The 14,939-nt window shown below is 46.6% G+C and overlaps 1 protein-coding gene across 1 annotated transcript in view; it reads right to left on the bottom strand.

The window, feature by feature from the left end:
* Positions 1 to 14,939, bottom strand: part of LOC144753053 (cytochrome P450 2D6-like) — a 466,095-nt gene that overhangs the window by 199,452 nt on the left and 251,704 nt on the right. Inside the window, exon 6 of the mRNA XM_078640854.1 lies at positions 2,523 to 2,664. Coding sequence (XP_078496980.1) covers positions 2,523 to 2,664 — 142 coding nt within the window. The remainder of the gene's footprint in view (positions 1 to 2,522; positions 2,665 to 14,939) is intronic.

Below are 14,939 nucleotides of genomic sequence, written 5' to 3'. Positions count from 1 at the left end.
TACCATATGTCTTACAATTTTATTTTCAATTTTAAAAAGTTGTGTTGTAAAGGTTTGCATGGCAATAGCATGTGTGGTAACAGTGTGCATGGTAATGGTTCATTTAATGCATTTATATGTATGTACGTGGTATAGACATGTGTGGTAAAGGTGTGCATGGTAATATATATGTATTGTAAAGACTGCATGGTAAAGGCATGTGTGGTAAAGTGCCGAATCGTAACATCATACAAATGCAGTAGTAAAGTCCTAAGGGCTAAAACATCAAATCAGTAAATTTAGGAGGGTGAAAGGCAAAACGTTTTGGTGGAAGACCACCCTATGGCTGAGAGGTCCTTGGCTTCTGCCCCAGAGAAAATCATGGCCAATTCACTCTGAGATTCACAAAAGAAATTTCAAAAAACACATTTAAAGGACAGATAAAAGCATTATCTTTTGGTGACAATAATCTTGACTTTGCAAAGGAGAAGCGATTTTGGAGTTACTTTAAATTCTGTTTGCCTAATTTAAGGGAGTTTGATTGATCGACCAAGCAGAGGGCTAACAAAAAACTGCTAGACTTTGTAGTTACAGTTCGGAATCATTAATTAATATTGTTTGTGTTCGTCCTTTCCCATTGTGTTACTTGGAAACATGCTACATTCTAGTTTATTAAGCTTGGTGATGAATGGACTTTCTGTCACATTTTGAGTAATAAGCAAATGTTGTCAAACTGTAAGTTAGTATTCCTGATTCTTGTGTTTGAGTTCAATTGGAGCTTTATTTACAACCTAGTAGTGAAATTTTAAACTTCATATGTATTACTACTTTCTTGAAACTCCAATGTATTTGCTCTCATTGTTTTATCAAATTGTTTTGTTGCACGTTTCTTCCTTTAAAAAAACTTGGTGCTTGGTTTTACCAAATATTATTAACTTAATCATGAAAAGAGACTACCAGTGTATAAATGTGAACCAGTTGTTGCAGGTGGGTCCCACAGTCACTTATTTTTGAGGACTGAGACTTACTTTTCCTCATCAGACTTTGCACCACATGAAAAGAGAAAAATAGAAAAAGAGGAAAGAAGAAGAAAGAAAAAGACGGAAAAAACAGAAGCAGAGGTGGAAAGCAGGGATTAAAAACACCTGCTAGAATGAAATAAAGTAGAGTAAAGATGCATGAGGTGACCAAGGCTACCCAGCCTTGGCATTTGGCTATTCTGACATTAGATAGTTTATCAAAGAAAAATGGACACTAGTTACAATACTAAACCATTGGTAAAAAGTACTGTGGTCCCCTAAAAAAACTCAATGTTAATTCGGTTTTGCGGTGTATATTGTTTTTCCGACCCACATTGTAGTTTTTGGCAGTTATCATTGGGTACCACAGTTAGTGATTTGTGCCCGCCTCATCCAGAGGCTCCTCTGGTCTAGCTTGCAGTGTCCAAAGATGGTTATACAGGTACCCCCACCAAAATAAGGGTAAAAGGTGAAAAAGTAAAATTAAAAATAATAGAACTCTTCCTCAAGGTACTTTAATAATAGGAGAGAGTCTATTTGAATAAAACAATCGGATACTCATAAGGGATCAAGTTACTGGATCTCTAAGTATTAACAAGGTTTCGTCGACATGTTTCAGCCCCCTTTGGCTCAGACGAGTCTATGGGGCTTTCGTCAGGACTAACATATACGCAGACAAACATATAATGGTAACATGTACTCACACAATTCGTGTAGTAACTGGTTGTGTTCACTGCCTTATTGTAGGCTTTTATTGCCCAATCACCCTTAATTGCGCTTGTAGTGAAATGGGTTTCACAACGTCAGGGGTTCCAGCTTTCAAGAAGCTCAGAGCCGCGTGGGTTCCATTTTCGCCGCTTGTGCTAACTCTGCCCCTGGATCTGACATTAGTCAGAGCTGACTGCCGGCTTCTGGAAATATCTCCGTCCGCCAGCATTTACAATTTAACAAGTTAAGTACTGGAGAAAACCCCCAGCTGGCAGTTAGATTTGTTAAATTTATAGAACGTGTAGAAAGAATACTTTTATATTTAATCATTCATCTATAGATTTTGCAACTCTAGGGTCTTCAGGAAATCTAGTGTAACACACTTTTGCAACTAATAGGATTTTAGCTTTATCACAGGGCCAAGCGCTGTGTATAGGCATGTGAAAAGAGTGAAGATTTTGACATTAACGAACGTCTTAGAACATTTTCATGAATTTGACAGTTTTCTATTTTTTTTTAATTATGAATAAACAACATATGAAATGAAATAGGCAAGTGAGGTGAATGCCCATTGTGAGTTAAAGGCTTCGACAGTCAGTAGCCTCACCCTGATACAGTTCAGGTGTGGGGAAGGGCCAATTTAGAGGACCAACTTATCTCAAGTCAATACAGGGAGACCAGACCATTGGTAACTTTTTGATATGAACCTTTTGATCAAATTGTTATTTTGTAAGTACAGAGCTATATCACTCATAGGTGTTGAGGCAATTTAACCCTCCCAACCCATCTGCAATCAAAACCAAAGTTGCCACTTACTTTGAATGTCGGGGTAGAGAATCATGTACAGCAGCCCAAAGCGTAGAGTTGTTGAAGTGGTCTCTGTGCCCGCTGAAAACAGGTCAGACACTGTCAATAGGAGATTGTGCTCATTGAAACTGCTTGTGGGGTCACCTTTGGCCTGGAAAGAGATTAAAAAAGGCAGAGATTAAAAAAGTGCGTTGTTTCAGGGAATTTTGGTTTGTTTTATGCAGCTTTATATAGCACAGGCATTACCCATTGTTAGAGGGCTTAACAAAGCACTATAGCATTACATAAGGCACTTCTTTTGCATACAAAAGGGTCTATTGCATAGTAATAAATAGTGATTTAATTGTCCAGCTGCTGTTATCTTAAGAATAAAAATAATGTATACTTATAAACAAGCTAAATACCCGAACTTAGCTATTTATGTAGACTGGACCTTTACAGTAAGTTGTTATATTTCAAGTTGTACAAAAACATGAAGACAGTTAGTGTCCCTATGGGATGTATTTTAGGAACATTCACTAAATATTGACATTCACTGGCTGTTTATGGGGTGTGCCAAGAATGGTGCTGGAATAATGTGCGCAAATCCTTTTTTTGACAGTTTGGGGAGACTGTAATTGAACTTTACTGAACTGGGCACTGAGCACTTTATTCTGGAGGAGAGTAGCGGGGGACTGCATCTCCCAGCAGGCTGACCAGCCCGAGTGCCGCTGCACGCAGGAGATGCTGCCCATGGGCCAGGAGGTGTATTTCAAGGCTCGGGTCCTCCCGCAGCGTGGGACGTGCTAAGGCGCACCCGGGCCAAGGCTGGGCCTAGGATGGGCCTGTCTGCGCCCATCCAAGAATGGACGAGGCCTGACTGGGTCATCCCTCTAACACCTACTATATGGCATACCATCTGTTTGCTGCAGCTGAAAGTTTGGCTGAGATGGGGAAAAAGAAGCTTACAGCGAAGGCAACCCCTGGGGTAATGATAGCCACTCTTGATTCATTTTTAACAAGAGCTAATAATGCCAGTTTAATGGAAATTGGTATAGCAGAGCGAAGGTTTTCATTGGGGGATGGTGCCTGTGTTTGTTCGGAAGGTCCCCAGTGTGTGATTCCAGCCCCCAAGTCTAAAGTCAATCCTGGAATACTAGGCCCTTGGACTTTTAGATGCTGGTAGTTCGCTTTCAAAGGCTCCTTTGCCGTCAATGGTGAATGCCACAAAAAATGTTACAGATAACGTCACACTAATGACTACCTCTCTTACAACGGAGTCTACCATTCTACCGCCGGCAAGCGGTATGAGGAAAAAAAGTCTATATAAAGAGTCAGCCCCTCCAAAAACAAAAAAGGCAAGGGAGTCAACCCCTCCCCAGTCAAGCCTAGACCCGGATTCTGTCAAACTGGATTGATTATGGCCTCCGGAGGATCTTTACTTTTTATTTTCTCCTCTGTTTCAACCAATTTTGCCCCGTTTGTAGTCCATTGAACAGAAATTACAAGAGCTTTTAAGTCACATTTCTGCTCCGAAACAAATAACCTTTCTTGTTAATGATATTATACAACACCCAGAAAATCCTTCTAACGATCATCCTCCGCACTTATGGGTGGATAGCTCTTAAACTGTGGTCAAATCTGTGCTTGGAGCAGCAAAAACGCCCTGTACTACAATGACTCACACAAATATTAGCGCGGAGCAAATAAGCGCCAGAGACTTTCCACAGGTGATTTGATCTTTGGATGATTCACCCCAAGGCCCTTTTCCCCTTGCTGTTCGCGAGATCAGACCATCTATTAGAACCTCGCAGAGAGAATTTAATCAGCCACAGGGGGATTCTTGCAAATACACATTGGACCTTCCACCTGCAGCTTGTCCATATGTTCTAGTATTGGTTAATGTTTCAGCCCTTAGAGCCTCCCAAAGAGAATCCACTTCACAATTCATGGACAAATCTCAACATTGGCTTTCTAACCACACAAGATCGGGGCACCTATTACAGAATCACCTAACAATGGCGAGAAGAACACCAGAGATTGGTCGAACCACAAATGCCTTTGAGGGTGACTTCATTGTGCAAAATTTTGATTACCCACTTATTGTAAGAGACCTACTTTTTCAACTTTCGTTGGCTCTTAAGGCACCTAGCAAAATATCCTCTGTACCCCTGTTTTTTTTAATAACCTACAGAGCTTGCAATGTGGGTTGGTCCCTAGTAGCAGTTTGGTTCTCCCTGTTTGTGATAGTACACCTATGTTGAATCAAGTGAATCACCCAGATTATCTATCTTATAACAGGTTTGCCCCCTTATCAGGTCTGGACTCCTGTGATTGACTTGCATCAGTTAATCAGTTACCCCACATACCACCTGATTTTGGGGAAAATGGGGGCGCTGTTAATGATGAACAACTGTCGCATCAGGGAGTTTGGGATCCCAAGTATAATCAGGGCTATGACGCCCAGTATTACCTTATCCAGAGTACTTTCTATGATGTAAATATTTTATCTTAGAAAATACAACATTGTACCTGTGGGTCTCATAAATCACCTGGCACCTAAGCGTCTTATATACGAGCCTGGATAATAAAGTATATGTTCACAACCATGACCTCTCAGTGGGAAGCCCTATTTAAAGGACGGAATCCCATCACTCACCCAGGGGTGACATGCTTCATCATCTGGGATCTCCTCTCGGCTGTAAACCATGTACAGTCGAGGGCTACAGTGGATTATTGCCCACTTGGTCGTAGATTTTGTCCCTATGTCTCACACAGAAAGTGGGCCACAGTGTCTTACACAGATTTTAGTATTGCTCTAAATAATTCTCCTCCATGTATGACCGGGGACATTGAGGTGGACACTCAGTTGGTAAAAACATGGCTCTCCCTGACTGCTAACACTGTTGCCCCTTAAAACTCTTCTTACAGGAACTCAGTGGGCAAATGTTAATCTGTGCCCTGGTTCAATGAGGAACTCACAACCCTTTGTAAAACCTGTAAAAGACTTTGAAGTTGGAGACATCTGTATCTTCCTACGGGCAAATTGATCTATAAGAGAGCCCTATATAAGTACCATCAGTCTATCAAGAAAACTCAGGCAGACTTCCTTTTAATTCAAATTGACACCACCCACAATAAATCTGATGAAATATTCAAAATTGTAAAACAAATCACACAACATGATTCCCTACTTTAGCCAATGATCTCTTCACTCAAGCTGTGTAATCAGCTCTCTGATCTCTTTGATTCCAAGATAAAATGGATTGTGATTTCTTTCAGCTGCCTTCTTACCATTTTTTAGGCAACAGTGAGGTTATGGTTCAATGAGTGATCACAGCCTCTCTCAAGAGTCCCTCTCTGTTAGAATTTGCTCCTATCTCTATGGAAGAATCAGCACAGGCCCTATCCTCCTGCATATACGTTGCTAACAGTGCAGCAATAAATCTCACGCTAAACCAGTTAATAAACTTGTCTTAACAGTTAACCATGGGCCCCCGCTGCTGGAAGCAGGCCAAATTAATTCCACTATTAAAGAAGCCCACTGCATACAAATAAAATCTGCCTAACTTCAGACCAATATCCTTTTTGCTAGGTTTTGCCAAACTATTGGAAAAACTCATTAACCTGCAACTTTCAGATTTTTTAGAAAGGAACAAGTAATTACATTCCTCCCAGACAGGATTCATTCTGGATTCAGCACCAAAACTACGCTGTTGGAGGTTGCCTATACTATCAAGCTGGTGGCGGATCGGGGGTGTCAGGTAGCCCTCATTCTCCAGGATCTATCCACAGCTTTTGACACTGTCTCACACCCTTTACTATTAAAGTGTCTTGGTGATATAGGTGTGAGCAGTTCTGGACTGATCTGGCTGAGTTCGTTTCTAACAGCCAATACCAATCCGCATGGATGGCTCAATTTTCTTCTAAACTAACGTCATTGGGCTTTGGGGTGTCTCAAGGATCAGCACTGATTCTGACTCTTTTTAATGTGTATATGACTCCTTTGGCATCCCTTGTTGAATCGGTGTTTAAATACTCTTCTCCGCCAATGATACTCAATTGCACCTCACACTTGATAAAAAAGCCCCAAAGCATTCTGCAACTTTAAGACCTACATTTAGGCAGTGTTGAACTAGATGCATGTTAGTAACCTCCAATGCAATGTTTGCAAGACAGAAATCTTGCTTTTAGAGACCCCTTCACCTGGCTGAGACAACAACATCTGGCCTAATGGGGCTCCGCCACCACTGGCCCCTGTTTCGTTGGCATTCAACCTGTGAGTTAAGTTTCATAGTTCAGCTACCTTCGCCCTCCAGTTAGTGAGTGTTGTTGGTGTCTGCTTCGAACTTCAAAGAAGTTCCTCTGTCTCTTTGCTACACCGCAACAGAAAACAGTAATCCAGGCACTGATTACTTCAAGGTTGGATTATGTTACTTCCCTTTATTTAGGTCTAACAGCCTATCTTTTGAGAAGGTTTCAGCTGGTACAGAATGCTGCCATACATCTTCTTCTAAGGCAACACAGAAGGACTTATATTCAAACATGTATGAGAGAACTTCATTGGCTTCCCATCGAAGAGCAGGTGAGGTTTAAAGGACTTGTAATGACACAAAGCTTTTTACCACTCTGGCCTCCAATATCCATCTAAAAGGAACATTCCCTATCTTCCAACCAGATCCCTTCATTCTACTTATTCTCATTTAGTGCTGATACCCAAGTCTAGAAGGAAAAGATGGGGCAGCAGCTTTAACTCTTATCTTGCCGCCAAAGATTGGAACACCTTCCCACAGAAGTTGGGGCTGCTGAAGCTATCTTTGTTTTTGAAAGATTGCTCAAAACCTGGCTTTGTAGTTCTGCATTTTAATTTCTGCAATTCAAGAATTTGGGCAAACTGTAGCACCGTGACACTCTATGGGTAGCTAATTTGCTTTTAAATCCCCCAGACAGAAAAGTAAACATTAACAACTCTCTGCTGTATGAGCAGTGGCAGACCGAGTTGTATAACGTGATTGAAAAATGCAGACAGATTTAAGTAGCACAAGCTGTAGTTGGCTGTAACCTGTGATCTGTCATTCATTGCTATCTGTAACAATAATCATCTGAGCCATTCAATTCAGTTGTTACCTCAGGGATGCACTAATCATTTAACGTTTATAACTGTTTTAAAATGTGTATTTTTCTTTCTTTAATATTTTTATTCTCTACTGAAACTCAAAGTAACTTTCTGCTTCCGAAAGGTATTAGCATAATTACAAAGCCACAGAGTAAACCAGGGACCAGATATTTGAAACATCAGTCGCAAATTACAAGCAGTATCTTTGATCAGTGTCGAGTTTTGCAAAATGACTTATGTACAAATAGATAGGGACACAAATTTCAATATCGTAGTAGGTCACAATCCAACCTTCCTCAGCAATATTCATGATATAGGTTGCACATTTTGACTCAATATGAATGCTGGCAAATATAGGGATGATCTCCTTCTGGAGCCAGCACACCACCATACCTGTGATTGCTTTTAAAATATTCTTTTTTAAATGCAACCTATTCTCCTGAAAGGAAACTGAGCTGAGTTTTAAAAAAAAGTTTTAAACATTTGAAAACTTTGTTTGAAAGTAGACAGTAGTCTCCTGGACCACTGCTTACTCACCAACAAACTTTGTTTTGCATTCATAATGGACAAGAGGTCCCAATGGGACCATGTGTGAATGGCTCACCCCTCGATGTTGGCAGTCTGTAAAATTTCAATACCAGATTTCAGTCTCAAAATATTTCTACATACCATAACGAATCACTTTGTGGAAGAGGCATGTCTAGGGCATCCCTCCCATATAGTGATGTGTTATGATACGGGAGACGGTATGCCTTTCTAAACCTATTTTACAGTTCTGTAATCTGTTACTGAATTGCAAACTATGTGTAGTACATTGCAAAAAGCATTTTGGCTGTTACAAACTCTAAATCCGAGTTTTTGCAACCACAAAAATGCTTTGTGTAACTTGCCCCAGGTTGTTGTTTAGTTGGTCGAACAACTTGGTGGGTTAATACCCTGGGTCTCACGCTCAGTCTGCATTCTTCAGCTAACTGTTCTAATTATGGGGTCTCTGATCATGCTGTGCTAATTGGGAGGGTAATTAAATGAGTATCCATCAGTTGGTTTAAAATGACACCAATTAGCCGCAGCTATATAGCTGCAAGACTGTCAAGCACCAGTTGTATGAACATCTATTCTGTCTTGCTTAAAATGTATATTTCCTACTAATTCCTTCAGCTTTGTCACAAATGTAATTAAAAAATAGCACATGCATTTTTTCAAGTGTGTACGAGTTAGACCTCACTTAAACAGTGTGTTATTACACTGAATGGCTGCATCAATGTGCTTCTTAGAAATAGGCGCATTTTGATGTTTCCCTTCAAATTTGAGGGCAATCCGATCTAATTCCAGCCTTCCAATATTTGGGCAAAGTGTTTGGTCTGAAATTCTTGCCATAGTGTCAACAAGCAGGGAAACTAAAATACCACATGGTAGGTTTGCATGAAAGTAGCACTTCCACCTCTTTAGTACATATATACAAGCACCTGGCCTGGTGAAACTTTTTGTATATATGTTGATATTATTTGTGTGGTGCAGTAAGCTTTGTTGTTATTGTTTTTAGGTTGAGAAATGATGAATGGTCTCTTTTGATCGGGGCGTGGCTTGGCCGGCTGCAAGATGGGCTCACATTGAGTGGGCTCTGTCGGCCAAGCACTAACATCCAACATTATCCGGTCGACATCCTTACCATCACTGCACTCGGAGGCTGATTCCTGGCTTTTAATTCAGTGCGGCGCCGATTAGGTCCTGCGGTGGACCTGTGCCATCTTCCTCCGCGCGTCGGGCCTACGTCTTCTGGATCGTGAGGTCGGACCCTCTCTGCCGGTGATCTCCTGCAGGCGTTTGGGAGCCTCTGTGTTGCTGCTGGCCAGCCGCGGGTGAGTGGGGTTGCTGCCATGGTCCTTCGGGCTAGGTAGGGGGCCAGTCCGTCCCGCCGGGCCCGGTGCGCCGTGAGAAGGGCGCTGGACCCCCGGTGCGTTCCACGCCGCTACGGGTGCCCGGGCTCGGTACTGCGGGCGGTGGGCCCCCCACGTCTCCCTGCTCATTTCGCCATGCTAGACTTTGCATCCCCTCCCCCGGCTGCCTATTGATCTCTCCTGCTGCGCGGGCGCTGCCCGATGTTTCCCGTGCTCTGCCTGCCCCTTGCACGAGCCTCCTTTCATTACTGCGGGCCACACCTACTGGAACGGGCCTAGGTCCCGCTGGGGCCCTGTTTGCCTTCGGCTCGCCTCTCCTCCTCTGCCGCCTGGATTCCAATGCTGCTGCCCCTCAGCGGACCCCATTCCAGCCATCTCTGGGTTTGTTGTCTCCCTCGGAGCGGCTCGGCCTCCACCTGTAGCACTGGGCCCGTGCCCTCTGAACCTCGAGGCTGGGCCTTCCTCGGAAGCAGCCGCAGTGCATTGCTGGTCGCCGCTGGACGCCATCCGGTGCTGCGGGTGAGTGGGTGAGTGGGACTGCCTCTGTGGCATTGCGGGCGTGGTTGGGGGCTTGTAGGCCATTCTGCACGGCCTGGTGTGTTTTGGTGAGGGTGCCTGCCATCTGGTGGATCCCCGGCTGCCTTGTGCGGCCGCCGCGAGTGCCCGGGCTCGGGTCGGTGAGTAGCGGGCCCCCGCGCATCCTTGCTCATCTCCACTGCGGATAGGCGTGCTCCCCCTCCTGACGACTCTCCGCTTCTAGTGCTGCGTGGGAGCTACTCTCTGCTCTCTGTGCCCTGCCCACCTCCGTCCTCAGCTCTTCGCCCAGCCTGGGCACTGGGATGCCTGGATCGTCGCTTCAGCTTGCTGTGGCCCCACCGGTCCCCCTGTCTGCTTTCATTGTGCCGCCACCGTTGGTGGCCCACCGTACATCACCACAACAGCACCTTTGGCACCGTCATCCGCTGCCTCTGCACCTGTGGGCTCATTGGGGCTGCTTGTGCCCTGCTTAGCTGCCTGCTATTCTATCTGGTGCCCGGTCGCTCCTCGCCTCCCTGGCTCTGTCATGCGGGGCACGCCCTGGTGGATCCTTCATCTCCGGAGTGTGGAGGCCTGGCCGGGTTGCTGGGGATTGGGTGGCGTCGCGTCGGCACCTCTTAGGGGCTCCTTGGACTCGGCGGCGCCCCCAATTTGATCGCTTCTCTTGGGCGGGTGGGCACGCACAGACTTGCTGCCTGTACTACCTGGCTTTGCAGCTTGCTGGAAATCCTGCTGTTGAGAACTCCCGTCATGGGGAAAAACGATCCCAAAAGTCCAAGATAGCATTTGAACTTCAGAGGTCTTCTCGCCAGGACGGTGCGGGCTCCGAGGATGCTGTATCAACAGCCAACACGGGGGCCCCCTCCAACCGTGAGGACGATCTCGAGGCCATCATGCTGGACATCAAATTCACGGTGACGGGTATAGCCACCCAGCTGGACCAACTCTCAGCCCGTCTGGACACAGTGAAGGCCCGCGTCAACTCCCATGACAACCGTCTCCTCCACGTCGAGACCAGGGTCTCGGATGCTGAGGACGCTGCCACACAGGACTGGCAAAAACTTCTTCAGATGGACAAGATCCTGGCCCTCATCTAAGACAAGAACGAGGATTTGGAGGCCCGTTCCCGGCGGAGCAACCTCCGTATAACGGGCCTTCCGGAGTCCACGAACATTCCTAAGATGGAGGACTTTGTGGAACAGTTTATCAGGGAACTGTTTGTCCATGTCCTATCCCCGGTTTTCTTCGTAGAGCGCGCCCATCGCTCTCTCATGCCATGCCCCGGACTGCCCCCCGCCCAATCATGGGCAAGATTTTGAATTACCAGGACTGGGATGCCATTCTCAGGGCTGCACGTGACAAGGGCACCATCACCCACCAGGGCAATGCACTCTCCTTCTACCCCGACTATACCCTTGCTGTCCAGGCAGCGCAAAAAGAATTTCTTCCTGCCAAACGTATTCTCCTAAAGCACGAGGTCTCGTACTCATTGGCCTATCCTGCGAAGCTCAGGGTTCGCCTGGGCACAAAAACACTCGTCTTTCCTGATCCCAGAGAGGCCATGGCGTTTGCAAAAAAATTGGACAAAGGTGCCCGTTCCTCCCCTTCCACATCTCAGACTGACGTTGCTGCCTGCCTTAGCGACAACGACTGAGAAGTGCAGACATTACTGGTTTATGAACTTTCACTTTGTGGCTAAATGATGTTCGACGACTTTACTGCTTGGCCACCCTGCTTCTCTGCAGGGGCGTATGCCTAGCCCTGCCATGCCCTCACGCGATGATTCCCTTTTCCCACACTGTTCTTCCCCTTCTTATTTGTGGGTTCCTGGGGTGGGGTGGGAGGATAACTCAGCCTATTTGTGGGGTTGAAGTGGGTGCGGGGAGGTTGGGGTTTTTTGATCTGGGGTTATTGTGTTGGGATGGGGTGGGGAGGTGGGGGGGACTGCGGGGTGTTCTGCTCTCTTATTGGAGAGGTGGCTCCAGTTTGCTGCCGTTTTGTTGCTCACTATTGCTTTTACATGTTTCTTTGCTGACATTGTGCTGCGCTTCATTGACACTGTAATGCGCTTGCTGCTTTGGTTATTTGCTCTTGACATTCTCAGCCATGTTTTACTGTGCTCTCTGATTTGTCCTGCTCCTGCACACAGTGCTTGGCTTTTGGGTCGACCCGTGGCTCTCTGGGTCCCTTTCCCCCACACTATGCCATCTCCCTTTTGTGTCGCCTAGAGCTCTGCCTACATTATCCCTCGCGGTGATCTGTGCTTTTGGACCTGCCTATCTGCTAATTGCTTGTATGCCTCCCCTCTACAGTCCCACTTGCTCAACCCCCGATGGAACGATCCCGGGGTCTTTACCCTCCCTTGTCTGGGTCATTGACCACTGCCCCCCTTCCCTTCTGCTCCTTGTGCTCGCTGCGCTCCTCTGGGGGGCCCTGCCTTCTGCTGCACATGTTATCAGTGTTACTCTGGTCTTCTCATGGCTGAATTAGTTTGCTGGTCCTGGAATATTCGGGGACTGAACGATCACCGCAAGGACCGCTTGATCCATTCCCATCTGCAGTGCCACAAAGTCGATCTCTGTCTCCTACAAGAGACGCACCTGCTCCCGGGGACTATCTCCAAACTCCGCTCCAGGTACTGAGGGGAATCCCACTCCGTCACTTACTCTTCCTGTTCCAGAGGCGTCTCTATTCTGTGAAGAGACCTCCCTTGTCAGACAGACAGGGCAATTCTCGACCCGGTGGGTAGGTATGTGATTCTACATGGCTTGCTACTAGCTCAACCATCACGATTGCCGCGGTATATGGCCCCAACTGTGACAATACGGACTTTTTCACCTATGTTTGGCATCTCATCTCTTCTTGCGGTCCTGCGGTGATCATTTGGGGCGGGACTTTAATGTCAGTCCTTTTACGGCTCTGGATCGGTCAGGCTCCCAGTCCTTTCATTCACGCGCTGCTGCAGCTCTTTCAACTATTTGCACCATAAATGCTCTCTACGACGTTTGGCGACATTCTTATCCTGATGTGCGGCAGGGCACTTGTTTCACTGGTGCGCCGGGATGTTGGTCATGTATTGATTTTTGGCTAACCTCCCCGGATGTCCTGTCCTGGCTACCCAATGTGAGGCACATGGTTCGCACCTTTTCCGTCCAGGCGTCTGTCAAGATCAGTCTTCGCCCTCCTCATTTCCCAAGGTGGGCTTTCACTTGGCGCCTTTCCCCTACAGCTCTATGAGATCCCGTCTTCTGTGCGGACATCCAGACCGCGATCACCACTTATTTCGATCTTAATGTGGGCTTGGTGGAGTCCGCTTCCACCTAATGGCAAGGGTTCAAGGTTGTCATTTGTGGGGAGTGTATATGTAAGCAGGCAAGTGTCCTTCGCTCTATTTGTTCTACTTTGGAGAGGCTTGAGGGGGAAATCAGGGTCTTTAGAGGCCGCTCAGGCTGCAAGCCCCAGTCCCAAGACACTGGCAAAACTGCACCAGAAACACACCGAATTTTCTGACGAGGCTGGTCGCGAGTGGTCATTTCTGGGCAAGGAGGGCCGAGCGGGCCGCTTTGGTGAGGGGGAACGCCTTGGGCGTAGCTCGCCAACCTTCTTCGCCCACTGCACGCCGCTTCCTATGCTTTTGGCCGCCATAAGTGTGGCAGGGTATGCTCAGACATGAGTCCCTTGCTCACTTTGCCACTGGATTCAAGCAAGCCGGGCTGAAGACGGCTGTAATGCCAGAAACCGGTCCTCGGAAGCTTGTTTCCGGTCCAGGGAAGGCATGGCTTGGCAGTTCGGGCTGGACTGTTCCCATGAGGCACAGGGTCAGACTGATTTGCATATAGCCATGTCTGAACTGGGGTGGCAGAGTGGGCTAAAGAACGGTGATGGATTAAACCCAGATCTTTTGACTGGGTGTGAGTGTTTGATTGGTTCAGATGCTCCGTCCATTACCACCCCCTTTTGTACCGCTTCCTATGTCACGGGCATTAAGTGATGGCAGTTCGGACAGGACTACCTCCCCTGATGACATCCAGTCCCATTTTCTTGAATTTTACTCGCAACTCTACTTCGCTGGTGCGGCCCTGCCGCGAGTGGACTTTGACCAATATTTCGATTCCATCCCCTTGGTGGGGTTGGAAGACTACCATCGCAAGTTTCTGGATGAACCATTCTCTAGAGAAGAAATATTGGAAGCCGTCAATAGTCTTCCCGAAGACCAGGCCACTGGTTTGGATGGTCTGCCGGTCTCTTTCTATAATGCATTTGCCGGTCTCCTGGAGCCACATCTCGCTGCAATGTATAACAACTCGTTTGACTCTGGCTCCTTTCCTCCTTCCCTGCGCGAGGCGTTGTTAACCCTCCTTCTTAAACCCGATAAACCTTCTGACCGTCGTGATTCCTACCGTCCCCTGTCTCTTATAAACATCGATAACAAAATATTTGCTAAGCTGATCACCTCCCGTCTACTCTTACTAATGCCTACCATCGCTCTTCCCGATCAATCGGGTTTCATCCCTGGGAGGGAAACCTCCCACAACCACCGCACGATTTTCTCGGTATTGCATCAAATCAACCCTGACCTACCAGCCGTGGCTGCCTTGCTTGATGCCACCAAGGCGTTCGACACGTTGGAGTGGCCATTTTTATTTTACGTCTTGCCATGCATGGGCTTTAGCAACTACTTCCTGCGTAATGTCAGACTCCTGTACACCAACCCCACAATGTGTCTCCGCATTAATGACCAAGTTTCGGACCCTATCACCATCGCTTGTGGCACGCGTCAGGGGTGTCCACTATCGCCCATGCTTTTTGCTATAGCGATAGAGCTCCTGGCTGACAGGCTGCGGCAACACCATACACACAGGGGCCTTGGTTTCTCATCTCGGGCCTTACTCATCT

This window comes from Lissotriton helveticus, chromosome 1_1, assembly GCF_964261635.1.
Source record: "Lissotriton helveticus chromosome 1_1, aLisHel1.1, whole genome shotgun sequence".
Lineage (NCBI taxonomy): Eukaryota > Metazoa > Chordata > Amphibia > Caudata > Salamandridae > Lissotriton > Lissotriton helveticus.
This window is presented reverse-complemented; position numbering and strand designations above follow the sequence as displayed.